This window comes from Nesoenas mayeri, assembly GCF_963082525.1.
Source record: "Nesoenas mayeri genome assembly, chromosome: 1".
Classification (NCBI taxonomy): domain Eukaryota; kingdom Metazoa; phylum Chordata; class Aves; order Columbiformes; family Columbidae; genus Nesoenas; species Nesoenas mayeri.
The window spans coordinates 137982577-138007516 of NC_137541.1; the positions used below are offsets into that span (position 1 = coordinate 137982577).

At 42.6% G+C, this 24940-nt stretch overlaps 1 protein-coding gene across 1 annotated transcript; it reads right to left on the minus strand.

Annotated features, from left to right (window-relative positions):
• Window positions 1-798: 798 nt before the first annotated feature.
• On the minus strand, window positions 799-24846 carry CHD1L (chromodomain helicase DNA binding protein 1 like; the record flags this gene model as incomplete). Its single annotated transcript, XM_080358895.1, has 23 exons — window positions 799-903; window positions 1593-1701; window positions 1952-2066; window positions 2325-2395; window positions 3134-3232; window positions 4271-4479; window positions 5210-5373; window positions 5738-5883; window positions 7229-7394; window positions 8491-8644; window positions 9088-9202; window positions 10781-10891; window positions 11991-12064; window positions 14001-14097; window positions 14527-14619; window positions 15239-15394; window positions 15753-15915; window positions 17176-17257; window positions 18944-18975; window positions 20510-20624; window positions 22525-22631; window positions 23392-23504; window positions 24750-24846. The coding sequence occupies 23 exons, from the start codon at window positions 24844-24846 to the stop codon at window positions 828-830; spliced, it is 2664 nt and encodes an 887-aa protein (XP_080215021.1). The 3' UTR covers window positions 799-827.
• Between the last annotated feature and the right edge of the window lie 94 nt (window positions 24847-24940).

The window sequence follows — 24940 nt, forward strand, 5'->3', positions numbered from 1 at the left end:
AACATAGTAAAGCCAACATCAAACACTCTGCATTAAGATTCCCTTGAAGTTAATCAAAGGGTCATGGAACCTTTCACACAGCTTTTTGGACAGCAATAAGAACCTGGTTTTGACCAACAGCTGCAACAAAGAACCATGTAATGAAAAAGCAGTTGTGGGAAAAGGAAAGGTGTAATTTATAAAGCCAATCTCAAATTTTGGCAGCCTTGCATTCCTTTGCCAAGAATACTGGTCAGGATTCTGTGAGATTGTAAGCACATGATTATGTGGCTAAAATGTATATTTGAACAAATGCAAGTCAACTTCTGGGGAACTGGAACAGTATACACAGTTTATGTTGTGTGGTTGTCATGCAGTGTTGTTAATGCAGACAGCTTCCTTTCCACTGAGATGTCTATGCGGGCACGAACACACAGTCCAAGGTAACCAATAAAAAGCTGATTGAAAAGAGGTATAGTGAAACAAGGGATGGGACTTGAAGAGGGGGAAAAATATAGCCAAACAATACTTTATTCCAAGCCCTAGCAATAACTTAATATAAGGGGTAATAAGGGACCATCAGTGAAAGTTTAATTTTCCACCTCCAAAACAGATCTGGGATTGAGCCAACATCCTTATCTGAAGACTCTTTGAACTCCAAAGCAGTCTCACTCCTCTCCAAAGCCACTAACAACATATAAGTTTTCTGCCCAATGAAGGCAGAGAGATACAGGAGCAAATAACGGCTGTGTAAGCCATGTTTCTGAAGCGGATGCATACAGACTGACTGAGTGATGTTGAAAAGATCCTTGGCTTTTTGCATGTTTCTCAACAGAATTACTACATCTTCATGGCTTTGAGACTGTCATTGAAGATGAATATGGTTGTGAAGCAGAAGAGCCTTTATTCCTAGGGAAGTAGTATCTAACAAGAAGCGTTAAGGAAATACTGTTAAGCATCAAGGAGTGCCAGACAACATGTCCACTAAGAGATTTGCCAAGGAAGGAGGCAGAATGCTCTGAATACTATTGTCTTTGTTTCAGGTTTTCAGTTTCATAGAATTGCTGGCAGTGGCAGTATAGCAAACGCATGTATTCCTAGAGAAGTGACAAAACAGAGCCTCCTTCTGGTTTATTTTCTGTAAGGTGAAAACAATGAGCTGTTTTGTTATAAAAGCCTGTCCTAACACGCACCAACTCCACCATGTTCAGCCAAGGAAACAAGTTATCATTTGTGTGGTACATTGTAATTTTTTTTTTTTTTGACTTTTGCTACTTGGAGTCACTTCCATTACTCTGAAATTCCAGGCATCTGCTCCACAGAGGTGGCACATACAGGTAAGTTGATGGCTGTCAACAGAAGACCAGCATCTAGTCCCAACAAATTCTGACAGGCATACTGAGTCACACTAACTGGTCATTATCACCCAAGACGCTAAGTCCTCATTGTGGAATGAGTACCTGGATGAGAACAAAATCAGATAAAACAAGTTTCCAGCTGGACTGCAGCATCTGTGCCTGGCCTTGCTTGCTTGCTTTGTATCTACCAAGATATTTAGGGGATCGTTTCAGTATTAGATTGTGAACCAAATAAAACATACTGCAAAAGGATACATAAGAGTGGGGATACCCCGCGTCGCCAAGTATTTTCGGATGAGTCGCTCAGTACCATACCAGTTGAAACCTTTTGTTGCATACCCAATACGTGGAAGATGAACTGTTGCTGTGAAGGAGGGAACAGAGCGCACGTTCCTTAGGACAAGATACACATATAGAAAGCGATGTAGATAAAGAAGACTTCAAGCTACCCAACATGAACAGAATAAATAGATTGGAATACAACATATCTGGCATGGGGATCTCGCTCTTACTTCACTGCAGAAAAAACAGTACAGGAGAGGTGGAAATTGGTCATCGTCTTTAGGTGCAATCACACGTGTTAAGATTCACTGTTCTACTGCACAAACACTTACCATTCCTTTTCTTGGCTGCTAAATAAATCTTCTTCAGGCCCTTTTCCAAAGCAGACAGCTTAATGCCAGACAAGTTGTTGGACCGATCCCGGTGTTGAGCTACAATCAAGGCCAGCTAAGGAGAAAACACACAAAAACATGAAATGGAATCTATATACAGCACTAAGAGACACAGTGATAGCTGCTAGAAAACCACATTACTATTAGCTTTAATAAATGAGAAAAAGATCTCCTTTTCTCTAATGTTTAACTGCAACTTAGCCCTGTTCTGTATTCAGTACCATTATTATTGGGAAAAGAACATAATATTCATTTCACACAGCTTCAAAAACACATGGACAGAGGAAGACAAAAAGGAGCTTCGCATTCTCACCAAGTCTTGTCCTTTTTTCCTGGATTTTTTATCATCAATCGGGAACAGCAGGGTTCCTCCTAACTCCAGGTCTGTCCAGAAAACAAGAACAGAACAACAAGAAAAAAATCAATCCTGAAGAGTAAACCGTGAGTCAATGCAGCAGTGATTTCACTGTCACATTCTGTATTATTCTCTTTGGCTTTCTTTGTCTCCTCATCATGTTTTCAGCAGAGTCAGTCCCTTTGCCCAGGGAAACAAGACTGATGTTACCCCTCCCAAGATACACACATCCCAGTTAAAGACCACAAATGAAGAGACACAGGGAACAAGAAGAAACCATCTTCCAGGAAAATAGAAAGAAACACAGATCCACCTTACAGCAAGATGTGCATTCCTCACCAGCTGCAGGTAACTCGAAACTGCTAATACATGCCTAGGAGAAGACCAGTGCTTGGAGGGAACCAAAGGCTGAATACTGCCTGAGGTGACTTTCATCATTCTTAAAAGGACTTTGACAGAAGATAAAGGGCTCTTTCTTATATAGTGAAAAACATCCTGAGAATAATGAACAAGTTTGCTTTTTTCTTTTTTTTAATGTCTTGTAGCATGGATCCAAATGACCAGCCCCTATGCAGAGTGCTCAGACTCATAACAAGTCAAGTCAAAGCACTGGCTATATTACTACTTTCAGAACTAGGGATGCACATATCTAAAGAAAGATGAAAAAACATGAGTATGAAGGTATCCAGGCACTACACTCCTGCAACATCAGTGGGATTTAACCTCTTTCAAGTACCTTGGCCTAAGGTCATGTTTTAATCTCTTACCTTTCATCTTTCCTGCCATCTCATATATTTTCCTTGGCTGATCAGAACGAGCCTCCAGAGCTGTAAATAATCCACCCCTTCCCCAACGGCCAGAGTCATCTACAATGAAATGATAAGTTAGACTCCTTTTAGAAAGTAAGGCTGAAGACCACCCCTGCAGGAAAAGGACCTACTCTATACAAATGGTTATCAAAAGCACATAGGAGAATGACACACAAACTGAAGTCAGCTAGTACTCAAGGGACCATCCTGGAGGATAAACATCAGCCTTTGAGAAAAACAAACTTCTGACAGTTTTCTGAAAAACTCTGCAGGAAGAATTCCTTCTTATTGTCCACTGAGGATGCCCAAACAAGCACTAACTGTGGCTTTGAGCATATAAACCTGTTAGTATCCTTACATATATGCATATAGGTGTATAGAGCATGCACTACTATGTCTCCACATTGGTGCCTTGGGCTTCCCACAACTAGGTGTTTGTTATTTGCAGACTTCTACTTTTACTTGGCATTTCTACTTGAAACACAAGTTTTTGTGCTGAGTTTAACATAAGCCAGAGCATCTTATAATGTTCTGCTATAGCCCTGGCCAGAGAGAAGCTCCAAGACTGATCCAGGAGGAAATCTGTAACCTGAATTTCTCTCCCTCAGCTTCAGTGTCCTTAAATTAGGAGACTAGCCTAGAGCTGCTGTACTGTCAGTGTCAAGAGACAAGCACCAAGAGAGAGCAGCTCTGACCTCAGCCTCTGGAAATGCGTGTCTCTGCTGACTGTACAAGGGAAATGATTTTCAATATCTCAGTTCAATCCCTACAGCTTACAAGGGATGAAGAAAAGGCCCTCATCTCAGGAGGTACTATGTCCATTTGGCCACAGACATACAATTTCAAGCCATACAGCCACCTTTGAAGAGACTCACCCATTATTCCAGAGAGGGCATGAAAAGACCCATGTACACCTTGCTAGTACTTGTGTGGGTTGCACATGGTGGAGTAGAGTCTGTATTGCCTCAAGATTAAAACCACTCAAATCCAAATTATTTCAGTCTGGATGGGAATTAGAAACTACTGAGCTAATAGGGATGATTCAGCTCCCTTTCCCACCTCACCCATCCACATTCCTGTTGTCGTAAGTTCTACCTAGGCAGTGGACAATGATGGCATCCTCCTCTTCTGCTTTGGGGTGGGTGACATCTCCCATGACGTACTTGATGCAGTTCAGGTCTGCATCTTTGTACTCTAAATCCACATTCAGCCCAGCCTCATCCTCCTCAAACTCCTCCTCAGGTTCACTTTCCTCTGAAGGAAGGCAGGTAGACGTGTAATGATTTGCCTCCCACCAGGCCATTCTGAAAAAAAGAAGATGATGTTCAATGAAAATAAGAGTTGGGGGGATGCATGTTGGTTTAGATCTTTGCAGTGAAATACAGGAGACACAGACCTGCCTTACCCCTGCTCCCTCCCCTATTTTAGACCAGAACCAAGTTTACCACAGTTGCTATCTGTGATATTAAGAGCCACATGCCAGTGTGATAAGCCAACTGCAGGCATGGAAAAAGTGACCATATGACAAAGGGCAAGGAGCTACTCAGAGTGGTGAAAAGGAAGAACATCTAGGAAACAAGGCAGAGTAAGTTAAGACACATGCCACAGAGCCACAGAAGCCAGGCTAAAAATTAGGGGGCCAAATGTGACATTTCAGAAAGCTTCTCCCACAAGCTCACTGTACATTCAGATATGGGGTTCCTGCTCAGGCCAGTCTCTATGAATTAAATTAGATGTGAAGTCAGGCAGTGCATTCAGGGGAAAAAACCTTGCTAGGGGCTCAAGCCTTTTTTCCATCTTCACATCCTTATGTTATGCAGTTCGAGTACACACACAGAAATATCATGGTGTATGAAATTAACTCTCTTGTGAGGGTTGTCAGAGCCATTTTATCATCTCCTTCCCTCATCCCCAGCCCCATCTGCCAGAGTGGATACAGACCACGACTTGTTTTTGTCAATCGGACACACATTTCTAGAGTAGACGGTAACAGACATCAGCTTACAAGTAGGAGATATAGTACTCAAACCATACTTTTTCTTGTGTTGCGCCTCTGCTTTTGCCTTCTTCTTTTCCTCCATGAACCTTGCTCTCTTTGCTGCTGCTTCTTGGCGCTTCTTCTTCCTAGCCTCCAGTTCCTCTGCGCTCAACAAGTGCTTTCTCCTGGTTGACTGTTCCCGGAGGCCTATGAGAAGGGTCTGGAGAAAGAAAGAAGCACCATGGAAACCAACTGCTCATCTTAAAGCCATATCTGGTGCCCGCCTTAACCTACATTCCTTTCCCATTTGTCTGCTTGTCCACAGGCCTTAATCATCAGACCCCAATTGTTCCATAATATGTGGGTTTGTGACCTAAGTTTATATTAGTGCCCTGTACATCGTATCTCTGATCTGTTATCAGAATTGCTGGATTGTCAAGCCCTCAGATTAGAAGAGCCACATTGACATTCAGATCTTTTAACATTCCTTCTGCACGCTGTACGTAAAGAGAGAAAACTGTCAGTCTCATTTTCCACAAGCAAATGAAAGAGCATCATGTGCCTTGTCATGTCTTTTGTCTTACATTTGCTTTGTTCCGGAGAGCCCTCCCTTCCTTACTGGTCTCTTCAGTCAAGGCTTTCTGAAGATCCAAAAGCTGATCAAATGCTTTTTTGTCTTCTCTGCTGGGTTCTTTTGAGTAATCTTTGCCTTCATACACGTACATGTGATCTTTAAAACACAATTAAAAAGTTTTAAAAGTAACTGAAAGCCACTCACACCTAAGTATACAGTGAGACTGAAAGAAATTTGGCTTCTCTGTAACACTGTTCTACACTCAGCAGAAGAAGTTGTTCAGTCTCATCATTTTTTTTTGTATGACATGTCAGCATCATATAGAAACAACAGAATCGATATTTGCTTCCTTAGGCAAAAGCTTTTCATGTAAGTCATCTATTCTGGCAAAGAACCATTTTTCCTATTTCAGTCAATTAACTATTTGAAGATGTGGCTCCACCACTGTTCTCTTTGGTGATTCCATCTTTGCCAGTAGCAAATTAATTCAGCTGTGCTATCTAGTTACAGGCAACTCTTTTAAATGGATAGCAAACATTTTCTTTGGAGCTCCCAAACAAAATAAAAGCACAGAACTCTGGCAACCCAGAGTTACTGCTCATCAAGTGAGCTGTTTTCCCCAATAACTTTTACACAGTGTGCTCCTGATGTTCCTCGTTAAATTACCAACAGAAAATACCAGTCTTTGCTAAGTCTCAGTAAATAATTACTTGTTGCTAGAAACTGCTGCAGGATGGACAATCCCTAACCTCCTGGGCCATATTTCTGCTTCAGTCACAGATCTATATTTAAGTGCCACTTTGTACTCAAAACGGAAATTCAGTCTTCCTCACCATGACATTAGAAGAAGGGAAGTATCCTTAGAATTTATTCTCGTATAGTATTGGGCTATGAAAAATGAACCAGAATTGTGTGACATTTGGACTGGAAGTTGGAGTACTGAAGACAAAGTGAGTTTGTTCTAGTTGTTTAGACACCATGACTCTGCATTTCTAATTTCACATTCTGCAATTTTTTAAGGTCATTTCAACCTGTGATTTTCATGGCAAATAATCTCTTGTTTGGAGATAAATACAAAACACCTGCTATGTAGCCTTTCCTTAAGTTATTGTTATATCTCAGTTACTGTTACACCTCTAAAACTATAGATCTATCTTAAAGATTCTTTGTGAGAAAAACAGCAGCTACAATTTGAATACTTGCCCTTTTCTCATGAATTTCATCTGAAGTCTCAAAATATTTGAAGCACATTAATTCAACCCACCAGCCACCAAAACTGGGCAAGTATTGTTACCATTAGTGTTCAAATAGGCAAATGAAGACACAAAAACAAAGAAAAAGACCAATAAAAGCTCAGAAATAAGGCCACAAACAAAATCCAAGTCATGTACTTGTCCACTTTTCTTCTTGTTAACTGAGAAATGCCAGCCTTGCCTGAGAAAATTTCTCTACCAGCACCCAAGTGATATGCATTTCATAGGTATTTAGATTCTTAACTTACTCTCTGTATCCTCCTCTTCACTCTCTTGTTCAAGTGGCAGCACAACATCCATTACCCATTTCCCTTCTTTTGTCTCTCCAAGGATGTTTTCTAGCTCCACATCCTGTATAGTGCTCCCCTCAGAGGAGAGCAATTTATCCAAGCCAAATTTCAAGATTTCACTCAGCTTTAAACAAAGAGAAGGGGAAGTTCAGTATTAATATCTCATAATTGCATGCCAATCCCAGTGTCTCAAGCTTCTCAGGCTTAAATGCAAAGGATGTGTGAGCACAGAAATCCAAGCCTTAACGTTACCTGTCAAAATACTTATGCTTTAACATGTCTGGTTCTCCCAATACCTGATAGGGCAGGCCCCTATAACATATCTCCCTCAAACATAACTCATCCAGACTTGAACGGTCACTTTTGTTCCGTGTTAAATAACAAAATAGCATTCTACTGACTGCATTCAAGCAGCTTTCTTCAATAGGCAGAAAGAACAGGCTTGGTTTTGCCCCCAACTCCTTTAAAACAAAAGCTTAAATACCACAAAAACCCATGGGGAGAAAAACATCATCATGGAATTTCCTATGGGCTCAGTTCCAGTTCTCCCACGGAAACTGTAATTGCTGAGATACGTGCTGACAGGGCTGGGAGGGGAGGTGGCAGGGGAAAGGATACACTAATTCCAAACCTCTCCCAGGTTTAGCTGCACGTGGGGGATGTTTTCTCCTAAATGTCACTTTGCTTGAGGTTTTCAACCCAAGTTCTCAGCACAAACCTCAGCTTTCAGGTCTGAATCCTAAATCATGCCCTGACTCCCAAGATACTGTATTTACCAATAGGTCCACAGAAGGTTGACCGAGTTTCAGACCAGCAACCCAAAGCTGACTAAGTACCTATCATCAGGTCTGTTTGTGAGAGAATAGCACCAGAGGCAGCTAAGTTCTAGAAACAGTGAGTCAGCTTCCACTTTTGACTTCTTAAAATTAAACAAGTAAAACAAGGAGAGGTTCTGCCTTCCCCTCTTCTCCAAGAAAAGACACCCTTTTGCAACAATGGATGTGCCTCCAAAATTGTAAAAACTGTCTGCAAACATAAGATCTCATCTGGACCTGGGATCTTTTTGGTTCCTAAGATATGCAAAAGCTGTTAAGTCAATGTACATCTCCCCCAAAACAGAAGTGTTTGGCTAGGTTCATATCACACATAAATATAGAAACACTTTTGAACCTTCCTAAAGACATTAGCGGAGTAAAATTGAGGATAGAGCTCTATTTTACCTGTAACTCTGCTGCTGCCGGAGGCTTGGGTGCTCCCAGGGCAAACTGACCCCCTTCTACAATGGCATTTGTCAGCCGGAGCTTAGAAGCAGCTCTTCGGTAGATTATTTCTTCAATTGTATCTCGCCCAATCAGGCGGATAATTTTTACAGGCCTTGAAAATTTAAGAAAATTCTTATTATTTTCTTTTTCTTTTGAGGTGCACTAAAGCTGTTTCCTTGCATAGTGCGCTATCCTTTCACCCACTCCTTTGGTAGGGAAAAAAAGGCAAGAACAAAATCAACAAAGATAATCAGCAGAACTGTAATGCTCATACAATCACTTCTCGACAGAGGAGAAATGCTCAGTGTAAAAGGGCAGGCAAACCTCCAGATTCCCTCTCCGCCTCCAAATCAACAAAGCTCCCACCCTAAATGCATGACAAGGACAAGACTCCACAAGGCTGCAACAGAAAAACAAAGACATAAAATCCTCCCTGCTCTCCTTCATTATTCTTCAATTTACTGTATTTTAACCCTTCGTTTCTTATCGACAGGGAAAGCAATACTGAGAGACCGAGAGAATCAAAACCAAACCAGAAGTAGCAATATTTCTCACTTGTGCTGCCCAATCCGGTGAGCTCTTGCTATTGCTTGCAAGTCATTTTGCGGGTTAAAATCACTGTCAGTAAAAATAACTGTATCTGCTGCTGTCAGGTTCATGCCAACTCCACCTACAAAGAAGGTCACAAAATATGTCACCAGCAGAAAATAAAGGAGAAGACTGAGAATTTATGCTATGCAAGGTTCTGTCAAATCTGATCAACTATATCTAATTCAAACCAACTCTCAACCCCAAATCTAAGTCTCATAAGGGTCTAAAAAGATGGGTAAGTCTTCCATTTCCCACTGCCAGCTTTCTGCAAGAGCCCAAATCCAAGCTGTTCCGTGCAATATAGTAAAAAAAATAAAATAGGGTGCAAGTGAACCAACACGAAGGGCACTGCTTGTCAAGACCTCTGAACACAGATATTCTTCAGCTGACAGGCAGATTAACCCAGCAAGGACTGCCTTCACTGAGGCTACAAGGGACTGCCCAAGTCATGACTTGGCTGCAGCACAGAAGAAACTGGTAAATACGCTGCTGAAGCAGTGGAAAACACCAGCCTCGACTGTACAATAACCAGAGCCTAGGTATTAATATGACTTAAAGTTTTTCAGGTTAGAGTATGGGCTCTCATGGAATGAAAAGAAAAAAAATACAGTTAATTACATATTTTATAATACCCACTATTGTGACTACATACTATAGCTAAAGACAGGAGAGCCTGCTGCCTTACATTTCTTCCAGGTCATGCCAAGCACCTCTTCACAGTAACCAGGACATACCTGCATCTGGAAACAGCCATGCACCTCAAAATCTCTGTCCCTAACAGTGATAGAATTACTGTTCCCAGTTGAATATGAAATTCTTTGGACAGACATAGCAGAGTGAAGAAAAAAAATAGTAAAAAACAACTCTGAGCCTCGCTGACAAGGGCAGGGAGAGTTCAGGCACTGTGGTGAGAGACACACTCATTCCTGCCATCCAGCATTAGGTGCTCCTCTTCAGTCTCTGTGTACTCCCCTGAATGCACTGCAGCATCATTGAAGCCAGGCTTACCCAGGAAAGCCTGACTAGAAGCCCAAAGCAAAACTGAGTTCAAGTTTGATGCCTGAGATGAAGCAGTGTGGACCGCTCCTCTGGAAACGTGCCTGCCTCTGCGCTTGCTTGAATAGAGAGACAGGGAGGTTTGAAACTGTAGACACAGATCTGTCTGAGGAGCTAAGAGGGGAAGCAGCACAGATGCAGTCCCATGGTGTTCTCTGCCATCTCAGGACAATAAAACGCTCTCACATCAGTCTGTCTGCCAGCTAGAGAGCATGTCCATGTTCAGTGAACTCATGAAGCGATTCCACCAGCTTACTTAAAGGAAGTCTGTTCCTGCCTGAAGTCTGGTGCTTGCAGAAATAAGATGCTAGTAAAACTCCTTAAGCTCAACCTGGCACAGGGACAGGCATTATGGGACTTGGAATTAAAAAAGTAACTCAAGTGGCTGCAATATAAAAAGTATCTTGGCATCAGCTGCTGAAAAGAAAGCAAAGAAACCAGATGTCCTAGCTGAGAGACCCAAGTCCAGGATGTCTTGTCTCTGTCAAAAATCCCCCACATGAACAGGCTCTGCAGGATTCAGAACTCCCTAAAATCCTGCCAGAGAGAGGAAAAGAAGAGTGCAGAAGCAAGATAGGTTGTCTCTCCTTTCCTTACTTACCTGCTCTGGTGCTCAGTAAGAAGATAAAGATGGGCTGTTGACCAAAGTTCTTAATAGCAAGGTGTCTCTCTTCACCTCTGACAGAACCATCCAGCCGCTCGTAGCTGTAGCCTTTTCAAACAAGCAACATGTATGTTTCTGAAATTCTGTCTATGCTCTTACCCTCTTACCTCATTCGCTATTGTCTCACTGCTGTCCTGAATCTTTTTATGCTAAATCCTCCTGCCTCGATTCTCATTTTATTGCCTTCAACTCCTTCATTCTTTCCTAGTTAAATCTCATATAGAATGAAGTAGTGACCTTGACTTTCAGATTGACTGTTGGCAAAGGGTAATTTAGCTGATACTGAAATAGAGACCCTTTGCATTTAATTTACTGCTTGGAAACACAGCAGGAAAATTCAGAGCCAAAGTAAAAGAACGTTAGCACACAGTCCCATTTCAGACTATGTAGTGCTGGCTGTTGGCCCCACAAAACAGGCCAACAACCATTGGATCCTCCTCATGCAAACTCCTTCAATGTGTGCTTTCCTGTGAGCAAGCAGTATGGGATATGGCTCTACATTTGGCTTTATCCTGCATTATTAGTTGTCCAAAACCATAAACACCAAACAAAAGCCTCTTTCATAGGAAATCCTAAGTAGGCATGGAGCCATGTGGATTGAAACAAAAGAAAATGTCCCAAGAACACTGTGGTAGCCTTGCCAAAAATGGTCTGATCCAACCTGCCCTTGCAGACATGTCAGTGCCCCACTGCCAGCAACAGTTTTAATCAAAAATTAATTTCCTGGTATGAATGTGGCCCCATTTGCATTTTGTGCTGGACAAACTGAATCTAGAGCAAGCTTAGCGCCGTCAGTGCAATTACTTCAGGACTCAGGCCCATAATTGAACACAGGTATATAATGAAACATTGCTACCCTGCCATCTGTTAGCTCCATTTTATTGAGGAACCAAAGCTGAAACTACTTTAAAGAACAACATTTAAGTGTCAGCTCATTACAGGCAGATGGTAACATAGCAAAGAGCTGAACTCAAGACCCTAGAACTTACAGAGCCACTGCAAGAATATGGTTTCTATCTACTAGGAAACAATAAATTCTAATCACAGTCCTTTCTCAATCCCAGGCAGATGAACCAAAATCAGAGGAATAATATATGGCAGAGATCATGAGGATAAACCCTCTGCTGCCAAAGCACGCAGAACATACCTCTGTAGTCCATGTAGTCTTGCAGGATATCAAGCAGTTGCGTCATCTGAGAAAAGAGCAAGACACGGTGGCCACTGGAAGAAGAACGTGAGACACCATGAGTCTCAACATACTGTGACAGCACTTCACAGGGTGGCAGAGGGGTTACAGTAGCTCAACCAGTCAGTGTTACACAGCAAGGCCTCATCATCTCTGTAAACTAAGCCTCACAGAGTCACGGCCCATTCCCTCACTACATTCTCAGCCCCACATCCAGATGCCATTAATCGGCCTCATCTGCCATCATCCATTGCCATGTCTAGAGTCTGGACTCACAGAGACATGACAAAGTTCTGGCACAGCTCTGCTGCTGGCTGGATGCAGCCTGGTGAGGATCCAAAGAAGCCTGTCTGAAAGGATCCTCAGCTTCAACCTACTGTCATGACGTCTTCCTCACCACATGACCTGCCACACCAGACTGCTCTCAAATCACACACTACAAAGCATCTTAGATGCTGGGAAAATACAGTATCAACAGCTCTGTGACAGCGGAGCGTTTCCTGCTCCAGCAAATGACCTTCAAAGATCAAACTCTGCCTACAATCATGTATAAGTGAGACATCAACTCTCCTCCTTCTCAGCTGTAGGCCTCAGTGCTCTGTTTAACCAGACTTCACTGTACAGCAAGACATGGGCGTTTCAAAGTCCAGGTTTTGCACAGGGGTGGTCCAGTGGCAAAGACATTCAAGGGAGAGGCATCCACTCCCAAGATGCTGTACAGCAGAAGGACAAAGACCTCCATAACCACATCAGAACTTCCCAAGGTCTGCTGAAGCTCTGTCCTTTGGAACTAGTCAAAGGGAAATTTCAGTCCAATTAAGAGAGAAAGTAGAATTTGTGTCACGCAGGAGATACTGCTTCAGAGACCGCACAAGAATGCAAACGACAGCTTGATTTGTATCCCATCTGAGAGCTGGACATAAATACCCAAGGTCCTCAGGTTCCAGGTCCTGAAGTCACCAAAGCCCAGCACCAGGAGTTCTGAACGCCACTCCTAAAGCTGAAGTTTCAGCTTATTCTCAGTTTTTGGTCCAGTCAAATTTATTTTTCGCATTTGCTGTGCATTCTGACTCCCAGGCTAACACAGACATGGCAGCACAAAGGAACTCAATTGATGCACTGGAAGCCACTATCAGGAAACCCACGGTCAAACCAGATATGCTGAATACCAGGTCAGATGGTTATTTTCCCAGGTTCCCAAACATGACAAATACAAGCATCTGTGAGAGAGTTGGTGAAGTGTTTTGAGTGTTTTGCCCCTCAGTTCAAGAAGGACAGGGAACTGCTGGAGAGGGTCCAGCGTAGGGCAACAAAGACGATTAAGGGAGTGGAGCATCTCCCTTATGAAGAAAGGCTGAGGGAGCTGGGTCTCTTTAGTTTGGAGGAGACTGAGGGGTGACTTCATTAATGTATATAAATATGTAAAGGGTGAGTGTCACGAGGATGGAGCCAGGCTCTTCTCAGTGGCAACCAATGATAGGACAAGGGGTAATGGGATCAAGCTGGAACACAAGAGGTTCCACTTAAATTTGAGAAAAAACTTCTTCTCAGTGAGGGTGCCAGAGCACTGGAACAGGCTGCCCAGGGAGGTTGTGGAGTCTCCTTCGCTGGAGGCATTCAAAACTCACCTGGACATGTTCCTGTGCGATCTCACCTAGGTGTTCCTGCTCCAGCAGGGGGATTGGACTAGATGATCTTTTGAGGTCCCTTCCAATCCCAAACATACTGTGATACTGTGAGAAATGTTTAAAGGAAAGCTGCAAAAATATTTTAGATTCCTCTACCATCTCTAATGTGGCTCCCTGTAGTGACATGACTTATTTCAAGTGGTCAGTAACATGCAATAAATAGGGCAGTGCTTGCATTGTGATGAATATATGCTCAATCTATGGCTAAATAAGGTAGTTTGCCTTCCCAGTTTACTTCTTTATGTCAACCTCACCCTATCTTCCTCACACCAACATGACATACCCAGCATACAAGAATGAAAGGAGTTTATCCAACAGACACAGCTTGCCACTGGCTTCAATAATATGCTCTCCAATCTCAAAGGGTTCTGGCTCAACACCTGGAACAGAAAGGAATTTCAGAAGCAGACATAATACTATGAAAGTGTTACAACAACTCAGGGGCCAAACTCATTGTATCTGCACTGCCAGCTATCACCAAGCAGACCCCCACAATGCAAACACCCTCAGTAGTTCCCAAAAGCATTTTGATTTCATTGTTTCCGTGAGAGTAGATGCATCGATGAGAAAACAAGCAGAGAGCTGCAGTAAGAAACTCAGACTTCACGCAGCCCCCTTACTTTATTCCTCATTATTGATGAACTGTCACATGTTGGAACTGGTCACAAACTCACAGCTGGTTCTGATTCAAGTACAACATTGTTTATTACTTGCTGCTTCTAAGCATTACACTGCCAAGCAATAATAGAAAAACATTGTGTAAATCAAGAAACTTATTTCTATTTCAAGAGAGAGGAGTGCTTTCTTACCATTGAAAAGGTATGGGTGGGCAACACACTTCCGAAGCTGAATTAAGACATTCTGAAGTGTAACCTTCCTTCCTGTTTCACTTTCAAATGCATCTGTAACAAAAAGCACAGAAAAGGATCTGAGCAGGAAAGCCCACACTCCATCAACGGGTGTGACTGGGAATGTCTGGGCACCAAGCACTGCTCTGCAGAGCTTCTGCACTGAAGTATCTCTCTCTCTGCATATGACATCTGCATTTGAATTTCCATCTCACAACTAACACATCTGTTTTCATGGACCAAACAAAATTTCTCTCACATTTTTTGGACAAGTCTTTAGAAAAAGACCCTGATGAAAACTACTGCTATTGGAAAATTTGTAGAGATCCACAGATCCAAAAACTCCCTGTACCACTCTGAACACAAAAACATGGGACAGGAGCAGGCTTACCTAGCAATAAGTATTTTTGATTACAGGCTGGCCCAAAGCAGAATCCTGAAGCCAACCCACCCCAGCTCTGCAACAGCTCAGCTCTAGATTAATATATCTCTTATTTTATCACAATATAAGACTGCAAATCAAGCAGTGCAAAGCAGTGAATTTGGCATGTTCATTCTATGCATATTCTGCAGGCCAAAGTATCTTCTCCTTCAGTACAACAGAGCACAGATTTACAAAAGGATATAATTCTGTTTTTAAAATTAGTTGATAGGGTTCAAATCCATCATTTACCTAGATCTTTCGTCAAAATGGCCTTGTAGTACTTCCTTTGCAGAGCTGACATTCCATGGTACAGAACCACTTCTACCTTCTTTGGCAGCTCTGCAGCTACCTCAGACTTGACTCTTCGAAGCAAAAATGGCTGCAGAAGATTGTGCAATTCTTTGGCTATGCAGAGACAGGGAAAAAAAAAAAACAACAGAGGAGATTACTGCATTAAATGTAAGGAATTTATACAGTACCTTCACAATTATACTTTCAAAATAAATGCATAAGGAACTTTACATCTATTAGTTAAATGATTCAAGCCCAATTTTACGAACAGAGAAAACAAAACATAGCTGCATACTTTAAATATATAAGAGCTACATTAAGGTAAGTAATAATTACTTTTAGTGGCTCTGTTTTAAAGCTAGTCAGCATTAACAAAAAAAAACCCCACAAATAAAGGGGACACAACATTGTCTGCTTCTTAGTCAAGAAAACAGCTGGTTCTGATGCAAGTACAATATTGCTTATTACTGACCTGGCTCACTCTCCTTTTCAATCGCTTGGTAATAATCAACAAACTCTTTCACTTGTTCCCTAGGAAAGACGTCAGGCTCAATAAGGCTGAGTAACGAGTACAGTTCCTGGAGGCTGTTCTGGATTGGAGTGCCTGTGAGTAGCAGGCTGAAGCCTACTGAGAACTGAAAGAACGAGCAACAAAACAAAACTATTAGGAGAAAATATCTGCAATGTTACTTAATACACAGCTCCACCCACGCCACTCTTAAGCTTAACATAAAGATGACAGGTGGCACAGAGCTGCCCGCAGAACGCTGCAAATGTCTGCCAAAACCATCCAGCATGGATGGTGTGACATTCAAACAGCTCCACCAAACTGACTAAGATGGCACCAATGCAAGGAAGACAGTGTAAGCAAAATAAGAACAAAGTGCAAGACCGACACCATTAACATTCTTGGATCCATGCACCCTATATACTGCACGCTCAGTGTTAGGTAACAAGATGACTGGAAAATGCTGTCAGAATAGGACAGTGAAATGAACCTGTAAAACACTATGTTCCATTTCTATTTGCTGGCTAACTGGCAAACACAGCAACGTTATCTGGTCCAAGTTGCTTACAGCAATCCTTGTAAAGAGACTTGGGGAATATGGTTAACTCTGAAAAAAGTCTTCTCACAAGACTGGTGATAGAAAATACGTTTGAAGGAGAGCTAAGGTAAATCACACCTATTTCTTTGTGACTACAACCAAAGCTCCTGAAATACAGACAGCATGGGCAATACATTCAGAAGATACAAGACTTCCAGGAATTTAATAAAAAAAATATTTTTCAAAATGCTGTACTTCTTTGTTGATGATGTGAGCCCAGACTTACTGCCCATGTTTCACTGCCATGACAAGAAGTGTAGCCTTCAATCAGGCATTCATTGTACTTCGACAGGGTGCTTTGGAAGCCAGAGCAATTTAAATTAAAAAGCGTGGCTCCAGTAAATGGGACAATGGAAGTCAATAGTTCATTACTGGATGTCCCATGAACCAGGCAAGCGTTCCTTCACTCTCCCACAGCTGGAGATAAGACTCTTGTTGCTTTATATTGTCTTAGGTCAGTCAGACTTCTACCACTTCAGTAGCACAGCTGCGGTGGGGCACTATGTATGGCTGCTTTACATTTTTTTGGTCTCTCAAATTACTCCAACATGTCAAGCCCAAATGTGAGTCAAAATGTGAGATAAGCTCCCCATACTGCCCACCTCCATGAAAAGCCAACTCGATAGGCTTTAATCTGTCTGCCACTAAATATGGGAATCTGTTCACCAGCTCTGATGGCAACTGGATGTGGCCCAGACCTTAATAAATACTCAGAGGAACAGAGAATCTGTATGCTGTACTGAAGAGAAGAGAGGCTTTAGACACTAAAAGATGGAGGAGTTATTTTACCTCAGAAAGCGTCTTGTAAAGCAGAGAACTTTGATTTTTCAGTCTGTGAGCTTCATCTACAATCAAGGCAGCCCAGTTAAAGCTGAAAAAATAGCATCTTCAGTTAGAGGCAGACACTTCATTCTTGTCAGTGCAGAAACACTGAAATAAGCAGTGGCTCTGCTTGGCTGAACTTGAGATGGCCCTATGCCATGACCCAAGCAAACATCACAAGCAGAGTGGGAGGAATTGACAAGTACTGTTTTTTCAAGAGCCAACTCAGCTTCTTAACTGTAGTCTGGATGAGGTTTTCTGAAATCAAAACTAAGTAAATTCACTTGAATTTGTTCCTTCTCTCTCCACCCCCATTTCTATGGGGAAAATGATATAAGCCCAAGTTAGTCAAACATTTAAGGAGGTCCACAATTTGCAAGAAACGAGATGTGAAACTAGGCCCTTGCACCTGTGCAAAAACACCAGCAACTATGATCAGGTAGTGATGGCGGAGTGATTAAGAGCTTTTTGCAAATCACCCAAGACAGAAGCTTCAGCATGGTCTGGACTTTATACAGCTATATGCAGCATCTCATCAAGGAGGCTGCAGAATCACTGGTGACCTAGTAGATCCACTAGGCTTAATATAAACTCCAGATCTTTTTCGACCCTCAGTGTTTGTGCCTGCTTACCACTAGGGTTTCAACTCTCACATGACAGAGTGATTTCTGTATGGCTAAGACCAGCTGATGGGCAGGCGAGGGAGGGAAAGCATGAACCTCCAGCTTTTCTCACCCACATGTTTCTCTTTCCAGTGCAATACAAGGGCTGGAATCACAGGGATCTACATTCTCCTCACAGCTCTTCTGTGTCCTTTGATTCCCCTTCTTTGCTATTTAAGAGTGGTTCTCTACTGCCAGGACAGTGAAATGTCATTTTTTTTATTCTACAAGCTCAGCAACTGAATCTCTCCACATTACATTAGAACAGGGCTCTTCCTCAACTAATTTGTGTTGTTACACTGCTTGTAAGGAGCGGTGGTGGTGAGACATCTGGTAACTCTGACCCACCTTTAAAAAGAGCTCCTACAGAGAACAAGGTACAAATGATTAACAGACACTTTTTCCAGAAGGAATACTAGAGGGCAAAAACCAAAAACCTTGAAGGCATGGCTTTGAGGTGATGTGTTACCATTAGAAGTAGGAAACTGCACTGGAGCTGACATGTGTGTGATACTAGGTCTAGTTACTTGCTCTCCCTAGGTATTACATCCCAGGGCTAAGCTGCAAAATAAGCAGGATCATATGCAGCAGCACAGGACATTATATGAAACTGTAAGGACAGTATGGCCATGGCCACCTTTCATAAGGTAAGGCTTCTACCACAGGGTGTTCATTGAGCACAACTTTCTGTTTCCACCTGTGGCCAAGGGCAGGTGCTTTGCAGAAAGACAACAGGGCACCCACAGTGGGCCTGACTAGTCCCAAGGTCCAAAATTCTGTCAGTGGGGGCCACTGGGTTTCTGCTTCTACAAAGATCCTGAGCCATTCATGATCTCTGGTTGCCCCCAGAATGTGACACAGCACATACATCTTAGGAAAGTTCACATACATCTTAGTTGACATTAAAGTTTCTTCACTGAAAGTTGGCAAAGGCAAAAGCTCTAATCACAAGCAAAGAACACCCTTGACTCTTGTGAAACAAGCATGGGATCTCACACACATACAAGCATACGCTTAAGAAGTCACTGACAGACATGCAGAATTAAATTTGAAAAAATTAAAACCAGACTCACGATTTTAGAAATGCTGCATCTTTCAGACAAATCTGCAATGAAAAGAAATGAACTGTGATTCATGTCTTAAGTTAATAAACCAGTTAAGAAACAGAACATCTTTTTGTCTACTTACAAACTATAGTGGAATGGAGCAGAGTGGAATGAAGCCACTTATTACCTAAGGGAATTAACATGACAGCTGTTGTAACAACAAGCTGTTGTGATTCTACATTTTAACACTTGTCTGGCAACACACCAGAAGTATAACCTCAGAGAATTAATGAAAATTTACACACATCATAAATGCTCTTCACTTCTGTAAATTTTTCATATGTTTCTCACTCAGTAAGAAACACCACACACCTTCAGCATTGCAGTCTTTTGCACTCTAACCAAACATACGCTTCAGCGGGTTACTCTAAGATATTACAACAACCTAATAGTATCCCAAAGTGTAGACATTGCTTGCCCAACTTCAGATTCATAGGAAGAGAAATCAGGTCACTCAAGAGAAATCCTTAAAAAGCATGGAATTTTACAATTAAAAGCAGCAGAGACAAGAAAAAATCCTAGCTAAGTGAATATTTCAATACAGACAGTTGCCTTCTTGGACTTGCTTCAGTATGAGCCCCTCCATTTATCCCATTTAGGACAAGGGTTATCACCGCTACCCACTCCCACTTGTGCAACGTGGAAAAAGATTCAGGTTCAGCGTTGTCAGCACAGGTCACACAGCTCCCAGTGGGAAAAGACCATAAAATACTTGAAGAGAAGGAAAGCAAAAGGGCAAAGGAAGAACAGAAGAGGAGGAGGGGGTCAGAAGGAGCTGTAAGAGACGCTTTTAATCAAATTTCAAGTTCATGAGTTTGTTAAGAGATTGTTAAAATAAAACCAAAGTGTTGGTATGAAGTAACACCCAAGTGGGACTCATAACAGAAAAATAAGGGCTTTTTCCCAGTCCAGATAACTAAGCACCAGATTATGCCAAGTCCAAAGCAGTGACCAAGGAAGAAACCCTATTCTGGTTGGTTCCATTTACAGCAGGACAGGACCTTCTCAGGAGACCTCTGATCAGATTCTGCACAAAGTCCTATCAATTGCAAAAGGAATCTCAACATTTTGCAGTCCAGGAATGAAAGATTTGTCTGAGAAGGGCATGCTGAAGAGAGCACAAAAAAGGCAAATGCTTTCTAAGTGTTCTTGCATTACTTGACTAACAGAATCTTAATAAACATAACACATGTATATTTCTATTAAATATTAAAGGTCTGTAAGGCACTATACAAAGACAATGCCTTTGCCTTTTTCCATTTAGCATTAATTAAAGATGGACATGTGTCTGTTTTCTTTACTCAAGGTGTGATACAGCTATGCAGTAAAAATGGAATTCAAGTAGAGTATCTTAGGGACACAAAATCTGCATGAACTTACATGAGTTGGTGAAGTGGGTTATAGACTAGAAAAATCACCGAGGAAGGTTAGAGACGAGTACAGAGGACAAGACATGAGCTGGGTGGTAAAGAGCAATGGAAAAGGCGAGGAAAAACTTGAGCCCTCCTTTCAAAAGACAAAGACATCATATACCTCATATGTTGTCAAAAGTGCATGGAAGTGAGACTGATCTTTCAGGTTCTGCTGCAGTTTGGGTCGTTCCTCCTTGTTGCCTATGTATGTCACAAAGGAAAGTCCTGGAGCAAACCTGTTGTCAAGAGAAAGACAGAACAAAAACAGTGAGCCTGATCTTTCATGTGTTTATGATCCTGGACCCCATTTTATGACCCTGGACCCCAATACCAAACATACCTACTGCATAGATAATGAGAACCTCCTGTCCACTACACTACCCTCCCATGAGATGCATTTGGATCTCAAAATCTAACCCTTTCCTGACTAATTTGCATCTCAGGTTGGCACCTCAACTCCTGGTTCTGGTTTGGACAAGTCCAAAATAAACTGCATTGTTCTATGTCTCGAAGTCCAAGGCAGATGACTGAAAACCAGTTTCATGGCACATTTGCTATCCTGAACTGAAAAAGCTCAGGAGAAGCAGCGGAATGAATACAGTTTGCCTAGCTGGGATCAAAGAATTGGCCTAAATCATGCTAAAATAAAGGCAAACAATGACTGCAGCAAACAGGTCCAAGTCAGGGCCTCAAGAATCTATCCTCTTCATCAAAAAAGCAGATAAAACCAGTTCTACAGAGGAAGAGTTGGGATCTTAAAATTCTTCCTCATTTAATTGCACCACTGATATCTGCCTAATGTTCCTCCTGGGTAGCTCTTCACTGCTGATCTATGAAGGGAGGCACTTTCCCCCAACTATTCCAACCACAAGTCTATCCAAATCAGGCCAGCTCACTCCAGAATGTAACCTGGACAACTTCAGACGCTGAGAGACAGCACTGTCCAACACCCTCTCTCTTAAAAGGAAACTTTGGTTTCCATCTTAATGTATGCATTCTGAGCACAGCCTATGTGCCATCAAAAGAGCCATTGCACCCCAGTGAAGATGGATTGCATGCACAGATGTAATATATTTTGCATGCACATGTGAGCATGCCAAGAAAGACGCTGGGTCTTACCTTTCATCGTACAGAATCCTGGCTGTCTTCAGCAGATTTTGCCTAAGAGAGGCTGAGCATGGCGGGTTACAAATCAATAAAAAGTACAGAGCTAGTGGGAGCATTTGGCCTGAAAGTCAGCCTTTCTTTTTCATAGCTAGCACGTTCATTATTTGGATTTAGTTTGAGAACAAGAGATAACACCCCAGAACAGAGTTAATGTTTTTAATTGCTCTGGTCTGAGAGCCGAGGACATTCTAAGCTCTGCCCACAGGTGTGAGGCATCAAGGAAAGGGGCATGGATGGGGCAGAGCTTGACTGACATCCAGACTGGTCAATAAGAGTATTCCATCTCATTAGTGTCATGCTTCAGATTTAGGGAGAGTTGCTCTTCTGGGTTGCTCCCCTTTTCTCTTGGTCTTCTGCTATCTCTTGCTCTCTCTGAGGTGTAGCCAGGGGAGGTCTATGTGGGATGTTTAGTCCAGCTTTTGCTATTTTGCGAGGCCTCTGAGCCCTTCTGCCTTTTCCCTCTTTATTTTTTTTGACATTGGGGACCAGGTGCTGCTTGCTGGGACTGCCTGCTCAGTTGTGGATGGAGTTCATGAGGAATTGCCTTGAGTATCTTTTATTTCTATTTTATATATATATCTGTGTGTGTGTGTATATATATATATGTATATATTTACTAGTAGTGTATTAGTATTTCATTATTTTATTAAACTATGTTTATCTCAATCCAAGTTTCTCCCTTCCCTTTTCATTCTCTCCCCTACTGGGGGGGTGGTGGAGAAGAGCGTGAGTGAGCAGCTATTGTAGTTGTATTGCTAGCTCAGGTTAAACCACAATATACATATACCACAGCATTGTAAAGGCTATGCATTAACTGCAAGTGGTGTTTGCATTGGTCTGTTGTTTTGGTAGCTTCCTGTTTTACCTTTTTTCCTTTTGAAAGGAAGAAAACTGTTGGACTGAGCCCAAGAGAATCTTTGCAACTTGCTGTGCAAGAATATGATGAGCCAGACAACTATTGAAACTTACCTCTCCAGTTCCTCCTTCCAGTTGCTCAGAACAGACAGAGGACAAAGTATCAGAAATCTCTCTTTGTTTGTTATTTTTTTTGTCAAATAAAGAAGAAGACAAATAGTCTAAAAGGCAAGAAAAATATTTTTTTAATAATAAGAAAAGGGTTAAACCCAATAACCTGAACCTGCCTGAACTGTCTTCCTCTTAAATGTTTTAGCTGGTTCCCACCAGCTCTCTAGCACAAAACACAGCTAAGAGAATGTCAAGTGAGATCCATCATCAAGGACAAAAAAGTGACCTTGCTATCTGGAGCCCCTTTCCAAAGGCTTTTCTCCACAGTCACAAACAAGAAGATCTACCATACATCATTTTTAAAACTACCAGTTTGTTATTTAAGACCTATTGAATACTATCAGCTGAACCAAAGCACAAACATTTATTTTCCAACAAAACTGAAACCCATTAAAAAACCTACCAAAAAAAAAAAAAGCAGCACTGAAAAATTTACACCTGTAAATTTTAATCCCTGTGTTGACAAAAACAAAAATCATCTTGCTGCATGTTCATTAAAATTACATCAACCTCTCTTTACTAACTATGTATTGTCCCTTCAGGTCTGCACACTGTGAATGACACATTCAACTGTCCATCTAAAATGACCACTTATCTTTTTACAAAACACTGAAACCTTTTTGGAGTGTCACTCAGGACCTCACAGGGATTTAAAGTGATTAAGAAATGAAAGAATGAGGTTTGTCTTTTGACTATGGACTTCAGGATGGGGCTGTTTAATTGACCAAACATTAGGGTGATTTTCCTGCATTTTGGAGAAACACTGGGCTACATTAGACAGAGATCATTTTCCAGAAGGAGACAACATACCTGACAAGTCTTTCCAAGACCCATCTCATCACCCAGGATACAGCCATGCTGGACTTCGCAGCATTGCACCAGCCAGTTTACACCTTCTATTTGATAGGGACGAAGCTTAATGCCTGGGAATAAAATAAATTTGTTACATTTACATAGTTATCCAATACACTCCATACACAATCAGACCTTGAAGCCACCAGAAATGGGTCCAGTGCAACCAGGCCTTCCCAAACCTTGTGAGAAAAGTTTTCAGCAGAAACTGGTTTACCCTGCTGGAGAACAGAGACACCAGTGTTACAATAAACCCATTAAAGTATATTCAGGAACTTGTACCCACAAAAACGCCCCAGGTCATTACAAAAGCCTGTACAAGGAACCTAATCTGATAGTTAATCTGCTACTTTGCATTCCTAAAAGGCAGCTTGATTTTCAGCTCCAGCCACTTTTTTAAAAATATAAGTACTATATCCAGGGACATGCTTTAGGCTACCAGTAACAGCCTATCTACTGTTGTATAATAATCATTTCTCCACAAGATGTTATGCAGCTTTCCTGCACTTAAGTGAGGGCAGACCTGAGCTGTAGGTCACTGTAGCTACTACCAGCATTGCAATCTTTATTATAGGGCACAATATGCCAAAAAACCCCCACCAAACAAGTCAAGTAGGAGTTCTCAAGATCCTTCCCTGTACCCACACTCAGGTGTCGTGTGTTGTTAATAACATTGCGACATTGCCACCCTCTCCTCTCTGGGGACACTGTTAAGTGGGTGAAGTAACTCACCAGCCCGCATGAAACACAAACCCAAATTAGCAGGGGGACTGAAATATGGGCTGCCCGCGGCTAAGGAAAACGTGTAAGCGGGATGGATAGCCTGGGCACTCCGCTTTAACATCCACCCTTCGGGTAGCAGAAAGCACTTTAAAAACATTCACGCTCAACATCCATGCACCTCGGGCCCGACCGGCGTTGCCCTGTGGATCAGCTCCCGAAGCACAGAGCTGCCTAAGGCTGCACTGGGACACCGCACGGGTAAAAGCCGGGCCCAGGGAGCCAAGTCCCGGGTCTCAGCTCCCACTTAACTGCAAAGCCGACGGGCGCACGACTGACCTGGGGAAGGTTTGCACGGAGCAGCAACACCACTCCGTGCAGCAGCTGTAGCGCACTTTTACACGTCCGGGAGCCACCTTTATTTACAGCTTGATTTATTTCAGGCCCGAGGGCTGTTAATGAGGGCCCAAACTATCCCGTGGCAGCCACAGGGCCCCTCCGCCGCCTCCCGCCATCCTCGCACGGAAACCGACCCCGCGACGCGCGTCACCGCTCCCGCCTCCCCCCGGCAGCCCCGGGTCTGGCGGCCCGCTGACCTGTCAGACCCCACCGCTGAACGTCCGCCTCCTCCACGCCCGGACCCGCCGCCCGGACGCTGGCGCCGCGGCGAAGCGCCTGGAAGAAGCGGGACATGGCGGCTGCCGAGGGCGGGATGGAGCCGACGGCTTGTCAGGCACCGGCGCTCACCGCGCTACTCCCGCCACTCTTCGCCCAGCAGAGCGCAGGC